A 24,357-nucleotide genomic window follows, 5' to 3' on the forward strand; every position below is an offset into this window, starting at 1 on the left:
CAAAAGACAAAGTAATATTACAAAGTGGTGTATACAAACTGACATGTGGTGACTATCCAAAAACTTATATAGGTCAAACTGGCAGAACTTGTGACAAACGCATAGCAGAACACAAAAGGGCGTTCAATAATAGAAGAACAGATTCTACGTACGCACTTCACGTTCTAAATCGTAATCATTCTTTTAGTGAACAGTTAATTCTTCATAGATATTCAAAATAAAGGCCTTATCTTTATTAGAGTCTATGGAAATAAAATTAAAAATACAGATGTAATTATGAATGACTAACTTGAGACAAACAGTTCTTCTCTGAACCTATTCAGTTAGAGACTTTAAAGTGTAGATACACAGTGAAATGCATCACTTGAGAAAGGCACTCTGTCGATACAGCTGTAGTGACATTAATTTATAATAAATTTTGTAGAAATATTGAAAACAAAAATGTTTTCAGTGATTTATTGGTAAATGAAAGCAGTCTCACTAGTTCAATTCATTTTAGTACAAAAATTTCTAATTCGGGCAATTTTTTTTAGTTTATTACTGAACTTTCTTTTATACTTTTTTTGTGACAAATTTATTAATTAGAATTAGATCATGAATCATTATATTTTTTGCTCGCTATTAAAATACTGACGCGATTTCATTACTTTTGGAGTCAGTGTACCGATAGTTGTTATTATTTGTAATTTCGTCAGTAGTTATGGGTTAGCAATTTTTGTGATGAGTTTCATAATTTTGTAACAAGAATTTGCAATAAGAATTTATAATCAGATAGTGCTTGAATACTTTGATACCGGGTAAGTATATCTTTATTTTATGGGTTAAATATAATTTTTAATAGTTTATTTATGGTCTAGTTAAATAAAATTACAATACACATAAATAAAATGTAATTAGGAACAGATCGGAACAAATTTTAATATATACTAAGGATTTCCACAGTTCACTGTATTCCTTCACTCAACCTTTCTCTCTAGCTCTTTCAATTTTGCTAATCCCCTTCCTGTAGATTTCTTCTCCCCATTGCTTCGTCCACTTCATCTGTGAAGGATCTTCGGGGTCTGCGTCTCTTCCTTCTTCGTATCGGGCGCCACTCTGTTATTCTATTTATCCAACGATTTTGGTCTCCTCTTCTGACATGTCCGTACCAGGTTAATCTCTTCTGTTCAATGTAGTCTATTATATCCGAGTTTACTCCCATGCTTCTCTTAATCTCTATGTTCTTTATTGTATCTCTTCTTATTACTCTGCAGCTTCTCCTCAAGAATTCCATCTCTGTTGCTTTTATTTTGTTTTTGTTTTTATTTATTGTAAAATTTTCACACCCATAAGTGAGGATACTTCTTTTCATGGTATTATACAGGGTGTCCCGAAAAGATTGGTCAAAAATTATACCACAGATTCTAGGGTTAAAAATAGGTTGATTGAACCTCATTTACCTATATACAATACTGCACACAAAAAAAGTTACAACCCTTTGAAGTTACAAAATGAAAATTGATTTTTTTTCATATATCGAAAACTCTTAGAGATTTTTTATTGAAAATGGACATGTATCATTCTTATGGCAGAAACTTCTTAAAACAAAATTATAGTGAAGTTTGTCTAACCCATAAAAATTTTATGGGGGTTTTGTTCCATTAAACCCCCCCAAACTTTTGTGTACGTTCTAATTAATTCATTATTGTGATACCATTAGTTAAACACAACGTTTTTAAAACTTTTTTGCCTCTTAGTACTTTTTCGATAAGCCAGTGTTTATCGAGATATTTTGAATATTTGTCGATTCCACCACATATTTGTATATGGTTAAGTACGATTATAGAGACCTGTTAATAATCTGAAAATTTATTTATAATTTACATTTTTAGGTATATTTTGAAAAAGAAGCCACATCTCGATAAAAGGTGACTTGTCAAAAAAAGACTAAGAGACAAAAAAGTTTTAAAAATACTCTGTTAAACTAATGGTACCACAATAATAGTTTAATTGGAACGTACACAGATATTTGGGGGGTTTAAAGAAACAAAACCCCCATAAAATTTTTATGTAATATATTAAAAAAGAAGCCGCCTCTCGATAAAAACTGGCTTATCGAAAAAGTACCAAGAGGCAGAAAAGTTTTAAAAACGTTGTGTTTAACGAATGGTGCCACAATAATGAATTAATTAGAACGTACACAAAAGTTTTGGGGGGGTTTAAGGGAACAAAACCCCCATAAAATTTTTATAGGGTAGACAAACTTCACTATAATTTTGTTTTAAGATGTTCCTGCAATAAGAATGATACATGTCCATTTTCAATAAAAAATCTCCAATAGTTTTCGATATTTTAAAAAAAATCGATTTTCAGTTTATAACTTCAAAAGGCTGTAACTTTTTTTATGAGCACATTTGTACTAAGGTAAGTTAGGTTCAATCGAACTCTTTTTGACCCCAGAATATGTGGTATAATTTATGACCAATCTTTTCGGGACACCCTGTATATTCTTTTTGTTTTTGTGCTGATGTTCTTATCCCACAGTACCGGGTTCAATCTTTGTATGCAGTCTCTTGTTTGTCCTAGTCTATTTTTTATTCCATTTTCCTTTGATTGATTTTAAAAAACCTAAATACTTGTACTTGTCTGTTCCTCTGATTTGTTTACCTTCGTCAACTTCCAACTGTTTTATTTTAGATCAGGAAGGATCTGCTTTTAGGAGGATGTGAGAGGTGGCATTCGGATTTTTGCGGATAAAGTTAGGTGATAACTTCGTTAATAATAATTGACTTATGCTCTTTCTCAAATATGCCCGGAACATTAATAAAAAAAAAAAAATATTTAAAAATTTCAAAAAATTTCGTTTTTTTCTACTTTCTTTGCTTATAACTTTAAAACGATTCATTTTGGAATAAAGTCGTATAGGAATTAAACAAAGACACCCTTGCTGCAAAATAGCAACATATATAAAATAAGTGGGCAAAACAAGCCTGTCCTTATTCAATGTTTTTTCATCACTTAGGTTACACTTGGAACATTCCTAATTCGGTTAGAAAATTTTTGTAATGTGCTAAAACCGTCCACCAAATTTCAATAAAATTGACTTACTAGATTTTGCATAATAATTTTGCAATCTAAACTTTTTTAAAAATTTAAAATTTTTTAAAATCTTGCACAACAAAAACTAGAACATACAAAGATTTGTCAATTTTTTACATATAAAGAAGCACTCCACCTATCTAATGCACTTTACAGAATTGAAATCGGATTATTTAAGCATCCTCAGCAAAGTTTTAAAGTTATAAAAAATTTTTTGGCTTATAAACAAATTAGTTCTGTGTCCAGAAGGGGTTGCTACGGGCAACCCCTTTATTTAGATAGACTTACCCAAGTTTTCTTATGTATTTTGACCCGTAGAACACGAATTTTTTGGGTAACAGTTGATCCGGATATCGATAAGATTGTTATAAACAAAGAACTTGAGGAATTACATAACATCGATTTTTCGCAAAGTAAAACATTTGTTTCTATTCTCTATAAAAATTGCAATTTTTGAACGAGAATAACTTTTGATTAAAAAATAAAATAGCAATTCTGCTGACAGCATTTGAAAGTTTAAGTCAAATTATACCGGTTTTAATTATTTGCATTGCTAAAAATTAATTTTTTTATTATTAAACAAAGTTATTTGTTTATAAGCCAAAAAATTGTTTAAAATTTTAAAACATTGCTGAGGCCCCTTAAATAATCCGATTTTAATTCTGTAAAGTGTATTAGATAGGTAGAGCACCTCTTTATATGTAAAAAAATTAGCCAACTTCTAAATGGTCTACTTTTTGTTCAGAAAGATTTTAAAAAATTTGAACTTTTTAAAAACATTTACATTGCAAATTTATTATGCAAAATCTATTAGGTCGATTTTAATGAAATTTGGTAGACCATCTAAGTAAGTTATAAGAATTTTCTAAGCGAATTACTAAGGTTCTAAGTGCCACCAAAGTGGTTAAGAAACATTGAATAACAACAGGCGTATTTTGCCCCCTTATTTTTTATTTATCGCTATATTGCAGAAAAGGTAATACCTTAAGACATTTTTGACCAGTCGTATATCATACAACATTCAATTATCTTTATTTTATTTCTATACGACTTTGTTCCAAAACGAATCGTTTTAAAGTTATAAGCAAAGAAAGCAGAAAAAAATCGATGTTTTTCGAAATTTTTAAATATTTTAATTTTTTTTATTAATGTTCCGGGCATATTTGAGAAGGAGCATAAGTCAATTATTATAACTGAAGGTGTCACCTAACTTTATCTGCAAAAGTCCGAATGCCACCTCTCACATCCAAAAATACACGTTTTTTTACAGATTAGTCCTGGTCTATTTCTGTATTCCCGGTTTTTAGGTATTCAGTTTTCTTTAGGTTTATTTCCATCCCATTTTTTGTATATTACTGTTCCAGCTTTCTCATCATAAAACCGAGGGTCATCTTCGTCTTGGGCGATCACTATTTGGTCGTCGCCAAAACTTAGGGTATATAGTGTTATGATCTGCTTCTTATTAATTTTATATTAATTATTATTTATTTGATTAATTATTTAATTGTCGCAAATCATGCATAAAAATGAATAAAAAATCTCAGGGTGCCTTTTTATGATATTAAAAAAATGTCTAAATTATCTTACGTTATACTTATCTTCTCTCGTGGTTTCAGTATCTCTTAGTTGATCCTAATCGGGATAAAATAGGAAAAAGAAATAAAGCAAAAATATAAAATAAACATACAGAATTTCTTTTATTTATCAAAATTAATACTCTAAAAATCTATCAAATCTAAAACCTGTGGACACAGATGTCCGAATGAAATTTTTACCACGTAAATTTATTCTAGTTAAAAAAAAACAATTTATCGGTTTGTTCCCGATGACTTTGGTAAAACAAAATAAACAAAACCAATTTATGTATTCGCAAGATTAGCTATACTTCCTATTTACCTTTTGAAATATTGGAATTTTAATTCATATGCTTTTTACTCAAAATTTTAGTTTCCGAACATAAAAATATCTTTCACATAAGTTGACTGACCTTTTGCTTCACTCACTCTGATGTCTTCTCGTGACCCAAAACAGCTCTCCCTCGTTGACTATGTTAAAGGCTACTCATCAAAGCCCTCTCCGTTCTCCAGCTTCAAAACTATCAGCATACCAGCACCAATTCTCCAACAAGCCAGGCCTCTTTTGACCAGTACTCGATTCAAACAGAACTCCAAAAATTCTCTGCTCTCCTTCTCACAATAATACAGAATCAAAGAGGTATTTCGTCTCAATTTGATCTGTCTCTCGTTCCACTTTTCAGCACTATTCTCCACTATCAAACAACCACTGGTACTTGCTAACTATCTATCCACGAAAACGTCGAACTGCTCCTCAGCGATGCCAATAACATACTGCCTTTGTTTTCAAACTCACTCAATCATTCAAACCACTTTTCCCCTTCCAAATTGCCAAGAATCAGAAACATTTCTCTTTTCCATTCGATAAACAAACAGTCATTCTTTCAAAATTATTCCGACCATCCTAATTACTTTCGGGGAAACTCTTACTCGGGGTGAAAAAAAGATATTAAAATTCCAAACTTTCTTTTAAACCATTTTTCTAGAAAATGATAATTACCTCTACCTGTGGATTCTATAGTTCCCGTAATAAACAGTATTTTTCCATTTTAAACCTGAATACATCGTCCTTTTCACTTTAATTATTCACAAAAGTCTTTAATGGTTCATCGGAAAACTCATTAAAATAGAAATCCACTTACATCCAAACTAAATTCTAATAAATATTTACAGATCAATATAAAGGGTGTATCAAATTTATGTGCCCGCGTTATTTAAAAAAAAAATAATTTAATTTTCATTCTGCCTTTGATTGATAAATTGAAAACACAATAATAGATATTCGTTCCCTACTGGTATACCCATTCCTTCGCACTATATTTTATATGATTTCGGGGTTTTCCAGGAATATTTTGAACAGGGTAGGGGATGTGGAGCAGCCCTGTAGTAGTAGTTCCCTTTATCGTCTTAAATGGACTGCATATTATATTGCCTATTTTGATAGCTAGTTTTTTATTCTTGTAGAGTACTTTTACTGCTTTTATTAATATTCGTGGACTCCATGTCTTCCATTATTTAAACAATGATCCCTTATACAGAGTTGGGATAAAGTATGGAACCAAGCAAATATCTTTTAAACGAAAAGAACAATATTTATGAAACTTTGCATGCAAGTACAGTGACGCAAAAGGCATCTGATGCCATATTTTTTGTTACTACTCCACTTCCGGTTTCACTGGAACTACCCTTAACTTATTTACTTTAAATGGGACACCCTATATATTTTTGCAGCTTTTAAAAGAACTTGTTATTTTTAATTCATACATACCAAGTTTGGAAGAAAAAACTATTAATACAAGAAATAAATCTCTTTACAGTTAAAAAATAGGTTAATTTATTTACGTTAGACCAATAATATTAAAAATAAAAAAAAATAATTTCAAATGTTGAAAATGTTTGCTGTTCACCTCCTGACAACGTGCAAGCCTATAAATAAATTCGTGAGTCACTTTTTGCAAGATTTCTCCACGTATTAGTTCACATTCATCAATTATTATTTTTTGTCTCAAATCCTGCAAGCATGTTGGTCGCCTAACGTAAACATGTAATTTTAGATAACCCAAAGAAAAAAATCTAACGGGTTGAGGTCCGGAGAACTAGCGGGCCACTCTATGAATCCTCTACGTCCAATCCATGGATTTGGAAAATTCACTTTCAAAAAATGAAAATTCACCATAACCTATTATCATAAATATTTCAATACGATATTTTCCACTTAAATGAACCATTTTTAATACAACTTATTTCTGTCAATTAGTTCAGTAACAGTTTTACGGTTTTACCTACTATACTAAATTCAAATAAGTCATGCAGTGCATGTAAACAACAATTTTAGTCTACAGTATAAATTTTATAGATGGTACTCGTTTATTTCCTATTACGTTGTATTAATACAAAAAATTATCTACAGACACTTTTTAAGAAATTTTCTCTACCAAATTTGGTATGTAAGAATTAAAAATAACAAGTTCTTTTAAAATCCGCAAAAATATATAGGGTGTCCCATTTAAATTAAATAAGTTAGGGGTATTTCCGATAAAACCGGAAATGGAATAGTAACAAAAAGATGCTTTTTGCGTCACTGTACTTGCATGCAAAGTTTCATAAATAGTGTTCTTTTCGTTTCAAAGATATTTGCTTGGTTCCATACTTTATCTCAACCCAGTATGAATCGTATACATATTATTATCTTTTGTTTTCACCCAAACGTTGATATAAAATCTGTTCCAACCTGCGCGTAATTACATTTTGATTTTATTTAATTAGCCTACTAGTCGTTAATTATAATATTTAATAATATATTTATTGGTAATTACAATAACTATCGAACCATTAAAACTGCTATCTACAAATATGTAATGTGATGTAACTTTTGATCGTAAAATGAGTTTAAATGAGTAAATGAGTCTAAAAACATCGATTTTTATTTGGTGATAAACCTGCAAAGGCGTTTAATTTTGCTAATTGTTAATCAGTAAAATGAGTTTCTTCGAGACATATTACTGAATGCAAGTGTTTAGTAATTAATAATTTAAACATTTCTCATCATCATCATTGGTTCTGCAACCCATGATGGGTCTTGGCCTGATCCAGAATCAGCTTCCATTCCTTCCTATCCTTCACCTTTCGCAATTTCGCATTCATATCATTCACAAGCCGTCTTCCACCTGGTCCTTAAATTGTGCTCTGGGCCTACCTCTTCTCCCCAGTCTATCCGGTCTCTGGATATAAATGTGGTTCGACGGTTCCACCTCATTCATTCTCTCTAAGTGGCCTAGCCACCGCAGCCTGTTTATTTTGATAGATCTACCAATACTAGGCTCATATATAAAGGCGGTACAGCTCAAAATTATAGCGTCTATGCCATAGTCCTTTTTCCTGCACGCCTATAATAAGATATGTCTGAGGATTTTACGCTCAAAACAGCCCAACAGTTCTTCATCATCACTTTTTGTTATCGTCCACATTTCTGACGCGTAAGTGAGAACGGCCTTGATTAGAGTTCTGTATAAAGGTAAATATTTTTCCGTATTACCACCACCATCGAAAACAAGCAAAACCATCATTTATTATTTTTATTTCCTTTACTCGGATTTGAGTACTGAAAGTTCCTCTGCTGTCCGTTTTTCCTAGACGAATGAAAGCGGAATGTGATCGTTTCCCTTTCGTTTTCTATATTCGTCGTCTGCTGTCTTATTAATTGAAAAAGTCGCAGATTAAGGATGTACCAGTAAGAACTTTCAACACGAAAAATCTCAGTTTTAAAATACTATTTACCATTTTAATTCTTATTAAATTGGTGGATTCTGCATCTGAGATTCTTCAATTTGTCAATTTGTAAATATTTTTGTTCTTTTTGTAACTTTGTGTGATGTTAAAAGTTTCTTTAATCCATAGTAGGCTCTATTTGCTAGATATATACGTCTGTTAATTTCTGCAGTCACTGTATTAGTTTGGTTGATTTGTGAGCCTAGATATATGAACTCTCTTACTCCTTCGAAAGTATATGTCCCAACCGTTTCCAAACCAAAACCAGATCTTCTGGTTTTTCTACTTTATTATTTGTGACCTTCATATACTTATTGTTAACGTGTAGCCCCATTATTTTTGCTGCTGCTTCCAATGCCGTGAACGAGTGAACCAGGTTCGCCTTTCTTCTTGCATTCTTCAATGCCTTGCTTTCTTCAATGCCATCTGCATACGCTAGTATTTGTACACTCCTATTAAAAATGGTCCCTCTTTTTGTTATTCCAGGTTCTCTAATAGCTTTCTCTAGGGCAATGTTGAATAGAAGGTACGATAACCTATCTCCCTGTCGAAGTCCTGTTTGTGTCTGGAAAATTCTTGATATTCCATTCTGCACTCTTAACCTTACACACTCGACTGTTGAGAAGGTTGCTTTTACCAACCTCAATAAATGTATTGGGATATTAAATTCTACCCTGGCTTTGTATAACGAGCTTCTGTTAACACTCTCATAGGCACATCTAAAATCCACTAACAAATGGTGGGTATCAATTCCATACTCATATGTTTTTTCCAAAGCTTGTCTTAGAATGAGTATTTGATAAATAGTAGACTAGTAGTACCCACACTGGTATTTGCCAATTACGATTTCACAATATACCGACAGTCGACCGTAAAGAATGTAAGCCAATATTTTGTAGGGCACGTTTAGTAGGTGCCGAGGCTCCACATTGCTTCTTTGAGCAGTTTCCGATTGGTAGGTTGCTAACCTTGCGAGTCACCCTCCACATTTTATCCGGGCTTGGGACCGGTGTGGTAACTGCAGAGCTAATCGATCCACCCCGCAATTACCCCAGGCAGTGGGGTAATTTGTTATACTCAAGAGAGGTACCTCTAGGAATAATTAAAATTAAAACAATTGAAAACATCTACCAGAACAACACAATAAAAGTAAAAGTAGAAGATGAACTAACTGACCAAATTGAAGCTGAAAATGAGATAAAACAGGGGATTCCTTGAGTCCTTTATTGTTCAACCTGATCATGGATGAAATAATAAAAAAAAGAATGTGTGTGTACTTTGTACGAACGTAAGAAGTTATACTTCTACTACATATTATGTGATTTTTAAGACAATACCAAAAATTTTAAAAAATACAAGAATAAAACGCACACAAATACATTGAAAAATGCCACAAAGAAAAAATGATTTCTGAACGATAATAATTGTTGGCAAAAATTTTAAATACTCATTTTCTGAAAAAAAAATTATATAACAAATATACTTACAATCATAAAATTAATAAAAAAATAAAAAAATAAAAACTTGCATCGGGAATCGAACCCGTGAATTTCGGGACGCTTTGATTCGTAATCGAAGCCTAGACTCACTCGTCCAATTCCACATTATTTGTCATTTGGAAAAATAGGGTAACTGAACGTTTTACTGTTTGACAGTTGTTTTGAATATAATTAAATTATGTAGTTTAAATTTTGTGGAAGAAAATATTAAAATATAACAAAACAGTAAGAAAACAATATATTAGATGAAGATTGGTAGAACTTTTGTTGGTAATCAAATTAAGTATGTAAATCAAAGCATTACATACCTACTAGATAAATAAATCTACGCCAAAAAATCATAATTTAAAAATAAAAATCGGACCTAATTTGGGATTTCTCTCTAAAATCCCCATTCTTGAGAAAATAAATGTACAGTAGAGCGTCGATTATCCGAACGTCGATCAACCGAACGACCGCTTATTCGAACTATCGACTCCCGCGTCCCGCACTCGAATACCGAGCAAGCGTTAGTAATTGACACTTAAAATATCTTCAATTTTCTTCAATATTGTATCCAAAAATAATTATGTTGTTGCAAAGACTGCACTTTTTTGTTTAGTTGCTAGTTGTCATTATCAAGATATAAATAAATATGTAGGTATATAAATATGGCTTTTATTCACTTGTGGATAAATATGTATGACTATAAATATGTATCAATATATTGTAGTTCGATTATCCGAACAAATCGGTTTTCCGAACACCTATGTCCCCCAATTAGTTCGGATAATCGACGCTCTACTGTATTTCAACCTAATCCAAATGTATAATTACAATATGATTATAATAAAAACTACTTACCAAATTAGAATGAGTTTTCCTTGTCCAAAATAGTCCAAAAGTCCAAAAATATAGGTATATGAAAACTATTTAAAAAGGCAGTATAACTATTAACTAACTTTTGTTTGTTGTTTCTTTTCACACAAATTTTAAAACGCAACAACCATAAATAATCTAACTACAGCTGTGCCACAGCTGTGCCACAGCCGCCATATTGAATAATTTTTGACATGTCATTTGAACATCCAATCAGAACAAAGTTATAATGCGCATGCGCCGGGATCGTAGGTTTTAACATATAAAAATTTACCCTCATATCGCCGGTAAAGAAGTATAACTTCAAAAAAGTACGAACTAAAAAAAAGGATGCCAAATGGGAGAAAAACAACTTAAAATAATCTGCTATGCAGACGATGCAATACTAATCTCTTAAAGTGAAGATGATTTACAACGTATGCTGCACCAATTTAACATAACCGCCAAAAAATTTAACATGTTAATTTCCCCAAAAAAAAACAAAATGCATGGTCATAACAGCAAATCCAATAAGATGTAAATTGGAGCTGGAGGGTCAGATAGAACAAGTGATGGAGTTTAAATATCTAGGCATCACACTATCTAGCTACGGAAGGCTCGAAACAGAAGTGGAAGATAAAGTGAATAGAACAAACAGAGCCACAGGTTGCCTGAATGACACAATATGGAGAAATAAAAATATCGGAAAAGAAATGAAAGGCAGAATTTACAAAACAGTTATCAGACCAATAATGACATATGCGGCAGAAACACGACCCGACACTTCTTCTTCCACATCTGAACATAAGCCTCCTCAAGTCTTCCTTTCCATTGTTTTTTGTTGTACGCTACTTGTAGCCAATTTTTCCCGGCCTCTGGGTCTTTTGTGTTCGTATGGTCTCCAGGTTAGAATTGTTCTGTGCCATTTATTAAGATCGCTCCTAGCTACATGTCCAGCGTATTCCCATTTCAATTTTAGTGATTTTTGTACCACATCAGTGACTTTGGTTTTCTGTCTTATCCATGTGTTTGTTTTCCTGTCCTTAAGTGATATGCCAAGCAATGGTCTTTCCATCGCGTGTTGAGTGACTCTGAGTATGTTCATATTCTTTTTTGTGATTGTCCATGTTTGTGCCCCATATGTTAATATCGGAATAATGCATGCATCAAAAACATTAGATGTAAGATGTAGTTGAATTTGCTGATTTCTGAGTATATAGTTCAGTTTGCCGAATGCTGCCTATGCTAACTTTCTTCTTCTTTTTATTTCTTCCGTTTGAATTTCCCTATTTAGTATTATTTCTGTCCTAAGTATATATATTCTTCAACTTTTTCTATAACTTTGTTGTTTATTATTGTCATCGTTTCTTCGGAGTGCATGACTTTTGTTTTGTTTTTTTTTTGTTTGACGCGACACAGAGAGGACAAAAGATTGCTCGAAACAGCGGAGATGAAAACCCTTTGAAAAATCGATAGTAAGACTCTATGGGACAGAGCTAGAAGTACAAATATACGACTGGGATGCAAGGTGAACAACATTAATAACTGGGTAAGAAACAGAAGAATAGAATGGACATTAGCCGAATGACAACAAATAGAATAGTAAGGACAGCGAGAGACGGTTCCCTAATAGGAAGACGATCAGTGGGAAGAGCACGAAAACGATGGAACGACAACTTACTAGAAAAATTGTAAAAACAGAGTCATGTCTATACAAAAAGAAGAAGAAGACGTTTAGTAGGGTAATGTCTGTGTAGTTATCACAAACTGTTTGGTTGCCTTCCAGTCAGCTGGCAGTTTCTCCAGCTTCCAAATCAGTTCTACTAGCCTATTTATACTACCGGTCAGATTTTTGCGTCATGTTTTAAAAGTTCAGAAGGCATGCCATCTGATCCAGGAGTTTTGTTTTCTTTCAATTTTTGTATTGCTTTGATGACTTCTTCTTCTGTTGGGACGTTATCTTTCTCTCTTTCGTCGTTCATGTCTTCGAGCTGTATTTCTGCTTCTTGCAACCTCCTCTCACTTTTTATATTTAGCCTACCCTCAAAATTTTCTGTCCACCTTTCTAGTATCTCGTCCTGATCACCAATTATTTCTCCTGTCCTGTTTCTAACTATTGATAGTCTAGGTCTGAATTCCTTTCTGGTCTGGTTAATCTTCTTGTAGAATTTTCGCGTTTTCATTTGTATGTTATACTTCTCTAGTTTAAACATTTCTAGTTATGTAGAATTCTTCTTCTTCTTCTTCCTCTGTCTGTAGAGGTTCTGAAGAGTTCTATTGTTGTTATATTCCAAATATGGTATAAGAAATTTAATATGTCTGAATGCACATTTTCATCATTTAATTCCAATTTTATTTAGAGGCCAGAAACCGAAGCTTTTCACCTCGCAATTTTTACAGAATGGATCGATTTGCTTGAAAATTTGAGAATAAGTAGTGGATAGTCCAAGGATCAAAATATATATGATGCCGAAAGACGCTTTTACCATGGGGGTGGTTGCCACCCCATCTCGGGGGTGGGAATTTTTTATTATTTTTTGACCGCAAAAGTTGATTCTAAGCAAAAAATGTTCCATATATTTTTTTGCTAAAATTAATAGTTTTCGATTTATTCGCTATCGAAAGTGTTAGTTTTATATCGAAAAATTCAATATTTTTCGATTACTTACTCATTTACGATTCACTCAATTTTTACCGTACAAAAATTTTTTTCTAACCAAGTTCTTGGGAATTAAATAACCTTTAATATTTAAACATTTTTTTGTATCTCGGATGCTAATCTTTCTATTCTGAAGAAAATGGCATTTTTTACCAAACTACAATAATTCGTTATTCGCTTTTAACTCCAGTTTTTTAAAAACTAATCATTTTACGCCAATCAAATTTCTAGGATCTATTAATAATGCACAAATAAAGAAGAATAAATAAGGCCAACGACTAAAAACACCGCTAACTTACATTATTAGGCTTCCAATTGGATTTCTCATTTTTTCTTCAAAAAAAATATATTGATTTTTTAACCGTAACTTTTTTATTTTTTATCCTAGAAAGTTTGGTAAAAAAAGAATTTTGTAGGTTTTTACAAGATCTATAAGGCTATTGAATTTAATTAAGATGTGACTTTGAAATGGTTGGTAAATGTGGTTTTTGCATGTTATTACAAGTTATAATTATCAATAGCTGATTCAATTTTTGCCGTAGAAAAATTTTTTGCAAACCAAGTTCTTGGGAATTAAATAAGCTACAATTTGATATTGAAACATTTTTTCGTGTCATTTTCGAAGAAAAGGGAATTTGTTACCAAACTACAAAAATTCATTATTCGCTTTTAACTCCATTCTTTTTAAAACTAATAATTCTAAGCCGGTCATACTTCTAGAATCTATTAATAATACATAAATAAAGATGACAAAATAAGGTAAATGACTAATTTTAATTAGAGTGGTGAATATGGGGTTTATTCCGATCACTTTTTCGCTGAAAAAAATAGGGACTGACATTCTTTTCATTATAAGTCACTTAATTTTTGAGCTAAAGACTTTTTTATTTCTGTGGATAGATATGTTTAAATACTTTAAATTAGTTTCAACAAATTATCCTCGAAAAATGCATAGTTTTCCCGTCTTTTGACTTTGAAACTACAATATTTAGCATTTGACGAAGAAGAGCTAACATATAAGAAAGTATAGCTCGATTACTATTGGTCTTAAAGAAAATAAAAAAAAAACGGTTTTGTTTATTTTTTCAAAAGGTACATTTTTGTAAAGCAAAGTTGTTTTGATAAAACGAAAACTTTTTGAGTTATTAGCGGAAAACTGATTAAAAGCATTAATTTTTTCGAAATAAAACTAACACTTTTGATAGCGAATAAATCGAAAACTATTAATTTAAGAAAAAAATGTATAGAACGTTTTTTGCTTAGAATGAATGTTTTTACCAACTTTTGCGGTCAAAATATAATAAACAAGCTGAAAATGCGAGCATTGTCATAACGAAAACTTTGTATATTTACGTATTTTAATTCATAATATGGAAAATTTCTATTATGAAAAGTAGTTTAGAATTAATAATTACGTTTTAATGTGCAATTATATCATTCTAATTTAAATGTTATGAACTATAAAGGTAATTTACTCTTGATCGAAATTCATATTTTTTATATACCTCGTATAAAATTAATAAAATTTTATACAAGGTGTCCCAAAAGTAGTGGAACGGTCGAATATTTCGCGAACTGAACATCGGATCGAAAAACTGAAAAATACGTGTTCAATCATTTTCAAAAATCTATCCTATGACACCAAACACCAACCTCCACTACACCCCCTGGAGGTGGGGTAGGGAGTAACTTTAAAATCTCAAATGGAAACCCCTAGATTTTCTTGCAGATTTGGATTCGTTACGTAAAAGTAAGCAACTTTTATTCAAGACATTTTTTCGAACTGTGGATAGATGGCGCTATAATTGGGAAAAACGATTTATCCTGATACCATGGGTAAATTATAGAAACGGTCTAATATCTCGAGAAATACACTTCCAAATGAGAAACCAAACAAATTTTTTTAATACTTTTCGAAAACCTATCGAATAACACTAAACATGACCCTCCAACCCACCCCCTGGAGGTGGGGTGGGGGGTAACTTTAAAATATTAAATAGCAACCCCCACTTTTTATTACAGATTTGGATTTGTCATGAAAAACTAAGCAACATTTATTCGAAACATTTTTTAGAATTGTTGATAGATGGCGCTTTAATTGGAAAATACGATTTATTAGCGCCATCTATCAGCATTTGTAAAAAATGTTTCGAATAAATGTTGCTTAATTTTTCATGACGAATTCGAATCTGCAATAAAAAGTGGGGGTTGCTATTTAAGATTTTAAAGTTACCCCCCACCCCACCTCCAGGGGGTGGGTTGGAGGGTCATGTTTAGTGTTTATCGATAGGTTTTCGAAAAATATTAAAAACCTGTTTTTTGGTTTCTTATTTGGAAGTGTATTTCTCGAGATATTAGACCGTTTCTATAATTTACCTATGGTATCAGGATAAATCGTTTTTCCCAATTATAGCGCCATCTATCCACAGTTCGAAAAAATGTCTTGCATAAAAGTTGCTTAGTTTTACGTAACGAATGCAAATCTGCAAGAAAAACTAGAAGTTTCCATTTAAGATTTTAAAGTTACCCCCCACCCCACCTCCAGGGGGTGTAGTGGGAGTTGGTGTTTGGTGTCATTGATTTTTTTGGATAGATTTTTGAAAATGATTGAACACATATTTTTCAGTTTCTCCATCCGATGTTTAGTTCGCGAAATATTCGACCGTTCCCCTACTTTTGGGACACGGTTGCATCATAAATCTTAGAACAAGAAGAGCTTTTTATGAAGAATAACTTTTATTTGTCAAATTAAAAATAAAAGAGTTATAAATGAAAATGTTCTTGGTATCCATAATTTGAGAAAAATCTTCAAATATTTTTTTCCATTAGAAGGATGTACACAGACACAATACTGGCTAGTGATTTTAGTCAATAATTTTGCCAATTCGACAAAAAAATAATTTCTAAATAGTTAATTATTACTAAATAATTAGTAATTTTGCCAATTTCGGCAAAATTCTCAAAAAACAAAAAAAATTACCTTCTACAATCACTATCCAGTTGTGTCGAGTTTAGGGAACGACTAGGTATACATAATATTTTAATTTTATAGCAAATGGAACAGTCCATTTATCATAGAGGGAGGCCGTATTTATACTGGTATAAACCTTTTTAAAACTGTTAATAAATTATTGCTTTTAAAATATTTATACTCAAATTGTATTTTCGAACATCTTATTTATTTTATATAATAATTAAATTCAATATCAAATGTCATTGATGTTTTATTAATACTTAATTTAAAATTTAGTTTGACATTCACGAAGTGTCAAACTCAAATGTAAATAACCTATGCTTGGCAAATCGAGATTTAAAAAATAGTAACCTACTTCCTAATCAACCATTTGAGCTGACGTTTAGTGCGTCTGTAGGAGATAACCGGATTGTGACGTCACATTTTAGACTTTGAGGTCGATTATCTCGAAGACGGTTAGATATATCGAAATGCCGTTTTCAGATTTGGATTCAGAAGGCAAAACTACATAAGAATCCATCGATACACCTGCTCTAAGTATTGCAGGAGCGGCAACGCAATAACACACAGACTTTTGCAAATTTATAAACGAAAAGTTTTCGTTGAAAATTTCCCCCCCGTGATGGGGTGGCAACCACCCCCACGGTAACAGCTCCTTTCGGCATCATATAAATTTTGATCCTTGGATTATCCACTACTTATTCTCAAATTTTCAAGCAAATCGATCCATTCTGTAAAAATTGCGAGGTTTTATCCTATTTTAAGCTTCATTACTTGAACTATTACACATTACTGTTTATATTTTTGTAAATAAGCTTTAGAAAATAGATAACATATTTAATGTTGATTTGAAATAGTGTCAAGATTGATATTTGCAACAATTCTATAAATATTTAAATTAAACAATAACAAATAAGTGACGATAGTATTTCCCCATTTTAATGCAGATAACAATATCCTTCCATCCTAAAATTTCTATTCGTGTAGTCTATTTTGATCTTATCTTAAACGGTTTGGGGGTAGATACTACTTAACCCTTTAAAACAGATATGTATTATGTTCGGATCGGACAGATAATTTGTGATTGATTATGCAGATGTAATATTTGTTCTCAGCGATAACCAACGAATTGAGTGTTTTTCTTTTCAGTGAAGTGGAAGTTATCGATATAAAGGCGGATATGTTATATAATTTCGTGAAGTATTCTGTAGAAAACTGATAAGTATATTGCTTTTCTCATTTATTTATGTGGTTAAATAGTGAGTTAGTGTTGGTCAACGTAGATGATAACAACTGAACATTGGTAAGTCATTGACAGCTGGCCAATACTGATAAAAGGCATTAGAGATTAAAAATGACCTTATTTATGTATGTACATAAGATGCATAAACAAAATTAAGACGCAATGATTATAGTTGAAAATGAATGAATTAAGAGGGATTTAAAAACCCTTCGTTTATCATTTTTCCTTTATTTTACTACTTCTTCTTCTTATGAAATCCACTAATGGATATTCGCGATCACGTTTGACCATTTTTCTCTTTCTCTTGTAGTGTGTATTTGTTTATATTGTCTCCAATGTTTCTTAGCCCTGTCCATTGTTTGACATTACGGAGCCGTGACATTTTCTTCCTGCGCACTCCTCTTCTTCGTTCAATCTATCCTTCAATTAAGGCTTGAAGAAATTGGTATCTTTCGTTTCTAATTACGTGCCCGAGGTATGCCTTTTTTCTCTGTTTAATTGTGCATAGCAGTTGTCGTTCTGTACCAATTCTTCTCGAGATTTCTTCATTTGTTATTCGTGCGGTCCAGGGAACTTTAGGAATTCTTCGAAAAATTCACATCTCAAATGTCTCTAGCTTATTAATTGTGTTTAATTTTTAAAGTCCATCCTTCCATGCCATATAGGAGCACTGACCAATCTGGCCATATATAGCATTTCGTGAATCTTAATCTTAGGTTCAGGTCAAAGTCAGAGCTCTTAAAGACGTTTCTGAATTTTATGAATGCACTTCTAGCCCTTTCTATCCTACATTTAATTTCCACATCCGACATCCAGTCTTCACATAGCCAGGTTCCCAGGTACTTAAATTTTCTTACGCACTCTACATTTTGATTGTTATATACTAGACTTCCATTTTGATGTTGACATAATTGACGGCTGATTATAAGGAACTTCGTATTTTTTATGTTGATGCAAGTCCCATGTTCTTGCTATGTTCTCCAATTTTATTAAGAAGCTTTTGAAAGTCTTCTATATTGTCTGCTATTAAGACCGAGTCATCCGCATATCGTATATTATTTACCAGGTACCATTTACTTTGATGCCGCTTTCGCAATTCTCAAGAGCTTCCTGGAAGATAATTTCTGAATATAAACTGAATACTGGTGGGGAGAGAATGCATCCCTGTCTTACACCTCTGATAACTTTTTGAGCTTGCGTTTTTTCGTTATCCACCTTGACGACAGCTGTTTGATTCCAGTAAAGAGCTTCTATGCAACGAATAGCTTTTTGATCCATGCCGAGTTTTTTAATATATGTACGAGTTTATGATAGTGTACTCTATCGAACGCGTTTTCATAATCTATAAAGCACATCATTTGACCGTAGCAGTTCTGAACTAGCACATGGCCTTTTCTAAATCCAAATTGTGAGCAACCAATAACCATATCGTATTTTGTGGAGATCCTGCAGTGAAGAACTTTTAGAAATAATTTTAAGGAATGGCTCATCAGACTTATCAGTCGGAGGTCGTACTCTCTTATTTTACTTACTTATTAAGAATTGTTCGCCTCTTTGATCTCATTCTGCTTGTCATACAATTTCAACAACTGCTTTATTTCTGCTCTTATTCTATTGGCTTCATATTTTTGTACATATTTATGTTATATGTTAGCACTACAGGCCGTAAAAGCCTTTGGCTTCGACAGTCTTGAAATAGTTTCATCCACTTTTTTCGGTCTTTTACTTGTTCTCTCCAGTCCCTTGTTTCCATTTCTTCTATGTCATTCCGACCGGCATCTAAACACTTCCATTGTGGTCTTCATCTTCTCTTCTTCACTTGTTCTAAGCTCTTAGTACGTTTCTTTCTTATGGTATTCGTAAAACATATTCCAACTATCTATTTTTTGGTCTGCTCCATGCTGTTAGACTGCTTTATCCCAGCAAAAACGTTTTCAAAATTTTTCCTTGCCAAATCTCTAATTTTTTTTCTTCTTTTTGATTCACTGTCCAAGTTTCATATGCATCCAATTCCGTTGGTCACACTATTGTTTCATAAGTTTGAATCTTGGCTGCCCTGGACATGTCTTTTGCCTTCAAATTTTTATTTATTGTTCTCTACAACCGTTTATCTGTTTCTCTCTCTCTCTCTCTCTCTCTCTCTCTCTCTTCCCCTTTTCTATTTGTAACTGTTATTCCAAGGTACTCAAATTCTGTTAGCTTCTCAAATTTATCCTCTCTCTCATTCATTCTTAGAGTGATCCATATATTTGCTTTTGCGTTTTCCCCTCTCATTTCCCTATACTTGTTTTTTTTCATGATTTATAGTCAGGCCATATTCTCTTGATTCTTCTTCAAATTTTGTGAACTTTTTTCGAAGTTCTATTCTTGATTGTGCCAGAAGTACTAAGTCAACTGCGAACACCTATTCACTGTTGTCTTTTGTTTAGTATTATCTTCTTCTTCTAGTGCCATCTCCGCGACAGAGGTCGGCAATCATCATAGCTATTCGGACTTTGGCGACGACTGCTCTGAAAAGTTTATTTGATGTATGTACATCCGTACCATTCTCTCAGGTTGCACAGCCACGATATTCTGCGTCTCCCTATGCTCCTGTTTCCTTGAATCGTTTCCTGCATAATGAGTTGGAGCAAGTTGTATCTGTCTCCGCGTGTAATATGTCTGAGATATTCCAATTTTCTGGTTTTAATTGTATTTAAGACTTCCATTTCTTTATTCATCTTTCTCAGAACCTCTTTGTTTGCGACATGTTCTGTCCATGATATTTTCAGAATTCTTCTATATACCCACAACTCGAATGATTTCAGTTTTTTCATTGATGTCGCACTCAAGGTCCAAGTTTCCATTCCGTAAAACAGAGTCGAGAAAACGTAGCACCTAGCCAACCTTACTCTTAGCTCTAACTTTAGATCTCTTGCGCAGAGCGTATTTAGTATTTTAGTTTAGTATTATAGCGATTAGTAAATACAACCCAAATAAGTAAGTACTCCACGGCAGAAAATTCCAGTCAAATATTACATTTTGAACTGAATATCTCTATTTGGTAGCATTTTTATTGATTATCACAGAAAAAGAACATGTATATTTTAATTATTATCATCATTAATTCATCATCATGGCATCTACACTCCTAGTGGAGTGATTATTGATCCGCCCTCTTTGAGCTCTTATGACCGATTTATTAGGTATTAACATTTTGGTGTTACAATTGGTTCTGTGACGTGGCGTCTTCTACAATATTTCTGAATTCGCTCCTGTTTTTGCTTATGGTTGACCATTCTCTTACTCCCATCTTCTTAAGGTCCACAACTATCTGATTCTTCCATCTTCGTTTTCAGTATTTCTCCTGGTCTGCTTGATACTGATCTCCATTTGGTGATTTTCTTGATAATTGCTTCTAGATTTCTCCTTTCTATATGTCCCATCGATATGAGTCTCCGTGCCTTCATAAATCTGACAATGTCTTCTTCCAAAAGTTCTCGTAGTTCGTCAGTTTTCTAAATTCATTATTACCTAAGTTTAGTGTGCCTGCTATTCTCTGAATGATTTTTCTCTCTAGGATCCTTAATCTTTCTTTATCTTTCTGTGTCAAGCACATTACTTCAGCACCATATTATGTGACTACTAGTCTAATTGTTGCTCTGTAGATTTTTAGTTTGGTATTCTTAGTAAGCTTCTTATCTTTGAAGAAGTTGTTGTATCTCCAGTAGGTTCTGTTTCCTGCCAGGATTATTTCATTGATTACTATGCTTCTGTCATTAATTCCATTAACTGAGGTCCCAAGATTTTTAAACTGTTCTACCTTTTCAAACTTATATTCGCCAATATTTAACATTGTCACATTAACCGTATTTTTTGAGCATATTAGATATTTTGTTTTATTTTGATTGATTGCCAAAACTCTCTTAGATTCTTTCTTGCACAACTTCGCAAATTCTTCCTTTAGGAAAAGGAAGGTTACTTTCCTAAAGAAAAAGAAACCTAATTCAAATAGATTCCATTTTTAGTCTCCACAGTCTCAATCAAATACCTTTGCAAATAAAGATTATTGATCCATTCTCCAAGAGGGAAAAATCAGAAATATCTCATACCTTATAAGTTCAAGTTGAAGATAACAAATTTTTGTGTACGTGAAGTATTGATAACCTCTTTGATTACATTTTTATCAAGTACTTCAAACTGTATCACACTAATTGATATCGAGTTTGGAAAGATAAATGCCAGGGCAGAAATAAAAATTAGTTACTGTATCTCTTAACATTTTTTGGCATATCGTATAATGATGTGTAAATAGTATTTATATTGACTAGTCCAGAGAAATAAGATTTTTCTCGTGACACATCCCCCTCCAGGCCGAAATCAAATTTTTTGAGTAGTATGGACATCTATTATAATAACCTATGGGCCGGTTGTTCGAACGCTAATCAACATTGATCACTAATCAATCAAATATTTAATTACAGTCACAACTGTCAAGGTTAACTTTGGTTGGGTTGCTGAAAACATAGTTAATTATAATTATGAGATTAGTTAGTCAATTAACATAACAATTATTAACATAATTGATTAACTAATTTTATAATCGTCATCAATAATTATGTTTTCGGCAACCCAACCAAAGTTGACATTGACAGTTGTGACAGTAGTTAAGTATTTGATAGTGATCAATGTTGATTAGCGTTCGAACAACCGGCCCTATATGTTTCCTGCAGTCGATTTTGATGATATACGTAGTTATAAACAAATGAAGATAAAAAAACTGTAAATTTTCGCTTTTTTCGTCTATTGCCAACAAGTGAAGCATTCTAAACAAATTTCAGAATAAGAAACTCATAAATCATATAAAAAACTTCAATATGGCGTTAGCTGAATATGTCTATCCTTATTTGTAGCTTAGAATATTGCAAAATAAGTCATAAATTTTGAGATTTTTTAAATGTTCATAACTTATGTAAAAATTAAGTTAGAACCTTCTTATTACACGGAATGCTGAGACTTCTTGTGCTTAAATTATATCTTAAATTTCAAAGCAATTGATCAAATAGTTTAAAAATTATTTAATTTGTTTATCCCAAATTCATTTTTTTTGCAATACTATAAGTCAGAAAATTATGAGGTTACAGTAATACTTCGGATAGTTTATGAAAGAAGAACATTTATACTATTAACTTAATTAAAAAATGACAAGAAGTAATTTTAAACAGTGTAAAATTAATTTGCAAAACATGTTGATTTTTTGCTTACTTATAAACAATTAGAATAACTTTTTAACCGTTACCCGTAGAAAAATTATTTTTTTTTATATTTAGAAAGACTGAATTTTTATACACATTTAGAAAGAAAAACAACTGTCGTAGGACAATTAGTGACGAAGTTAGCCCCCCCACTTTTTTAATTCACATGTTCTTGCAAGATAATTTTGCAATATTTAGAATTATTTTCTGTAATTTTTTTTAATTAAATTAATAGCGTAAATCTTCTTCTTTCATAAACTATCCAAAGTATTACTGTAACTTCATCATTTTCTCACGTATAATGTTGCAAAAAAAATTAATTTGGGAAAAACAAATTAAATAACTTTTAAACTATTTGACCAATTGCTTTGAAATTTAGGGTATGATTTAAGCACCAGAAGTCCCAGCATTCCGTGTAATAAGAAGGATCTAAGTTAATTTTTACATAAGTTATGAATATTTATAAAAACTCAAAATTTATGATTTATTTTGCAATTTTCTAAGCAACCAATAAGGATAGACATATTCAGCGAACGCCATATTGAAGTTTTTTATACGATTTATGAGTTTCTTACTCTCAAATTTGTTTAAAATGCTTAACTTTTTGGTAATAGATTAAAAAAGCGATAATTTACCGTTTTTTGATATTCATTTGTTTATAACTATGTATATCATCAAAATCGGCTGCAGGAAACATACAGGTTATTATTATAGATGTCCATACTACTCAAAAAATTTGGTTTCGGCCTGGAGGGGTTGTGTCACCAACAGGATATTTTTTTCCTTATTTCTCTGAACTACACATCTTCTAATGCAAAAGTAAATAATTTTGGAGCGATAGTGTCTCCCTGTCTAACTCTTATTTCCGTTCTTATTTTGCTTGTTATTAGAATTTCTACTACGTTTATTTGCATAGTTACATTGTCGTATTATGTATTTAGGAATATTACATATCTGGAACAAATCCTTGCGTTATTCATTCCTTCTGATACGGCCCAGAGTTCTACGGAATCGAATGCCTTAGTGTAATCCACAAATCCCAAAGGAAGGGGTTCATTGTATTCATTATACTTTTCGATAAATGGTCGTATTGTCTATTATAGGTGTATTGTGGTAGGTGTTCTATGGTACTATAACCTTTGCAAAATCCCGCTTGTTCAACAGGCTGGTAACTATCTAACTTATTTGATATTTTGTTGGTAATTATTTTGGTAAGGCCTATTGGTCTGTAATTTTCGAGTTTGCGTTTGTCTGCCAATATGTCTGTGTTTGCCGATTAAATTAAATACAATGTATTTTAGAATAAACTACAAGAATAATGTTAAGCATAAAAATTCTGTTATGTATGTTGCTGGCACACCAATCTGCGGTAGAAGCTGTATATAATGTTGGAGTTGGACGAGCCGATTGCACAGGACCATCAGCAGAAATTACTTTTGTAAGTATTCTATTTTGAATAAAAAATAAAAAAGTTTAAAAAATTTGATGTTT

The 24,357-nt window shown here is 32.1% G+C and overlaps 1 protein-coding gene across 3 annotated transcripts in view; it reads left to right on the forward strand.

Annotated features, from left to right (window-relative positions):
- The first annotated feature begins 778 nt into the window (after positions 1-778).
- The window catches only part of LOC114324889 (neutral ceramidase), a 65,558-nt gene continuing 41,979 nt past the window's right edge, over positions 779-24,357 (forward strand). For 2 of the 3 annotated variants that reach the window (XM_028272788.2, XM_050662862.1), the window contains exons 1-2: positions 17,319-17,692; positions 24,168-24,304. In XM_028272788.2, the coding sequence (XP_028128589.2) occupies positions 24,185-24,304 (120 nt within the window). In that variant the 5' untranslated portion in view covers positions 17,319-17,692; positions 24,168-24,184. Of the gene's footprint in view, positions 798-17,318; positions 17,693-24,167; positions 24,305-24,357 lie in introns of those variants that run through there. The other variant, XM_050662861.1, reaches the window with a different exon arrangement.

Source organism: Diabrotica virgifera, chromosome 9 (assembly GCF_917563875.1).
Source record: "Diabrotica virgifera virgifera chromosome 9, PGI_DIABVI_V3a".
Lineage (NCBI taxonomy): Eukaryota > Metazoa > Arthropoda > Insecta > Coleoptera > Chrysomelidae > Diabrotica > Diabrotica virgifera.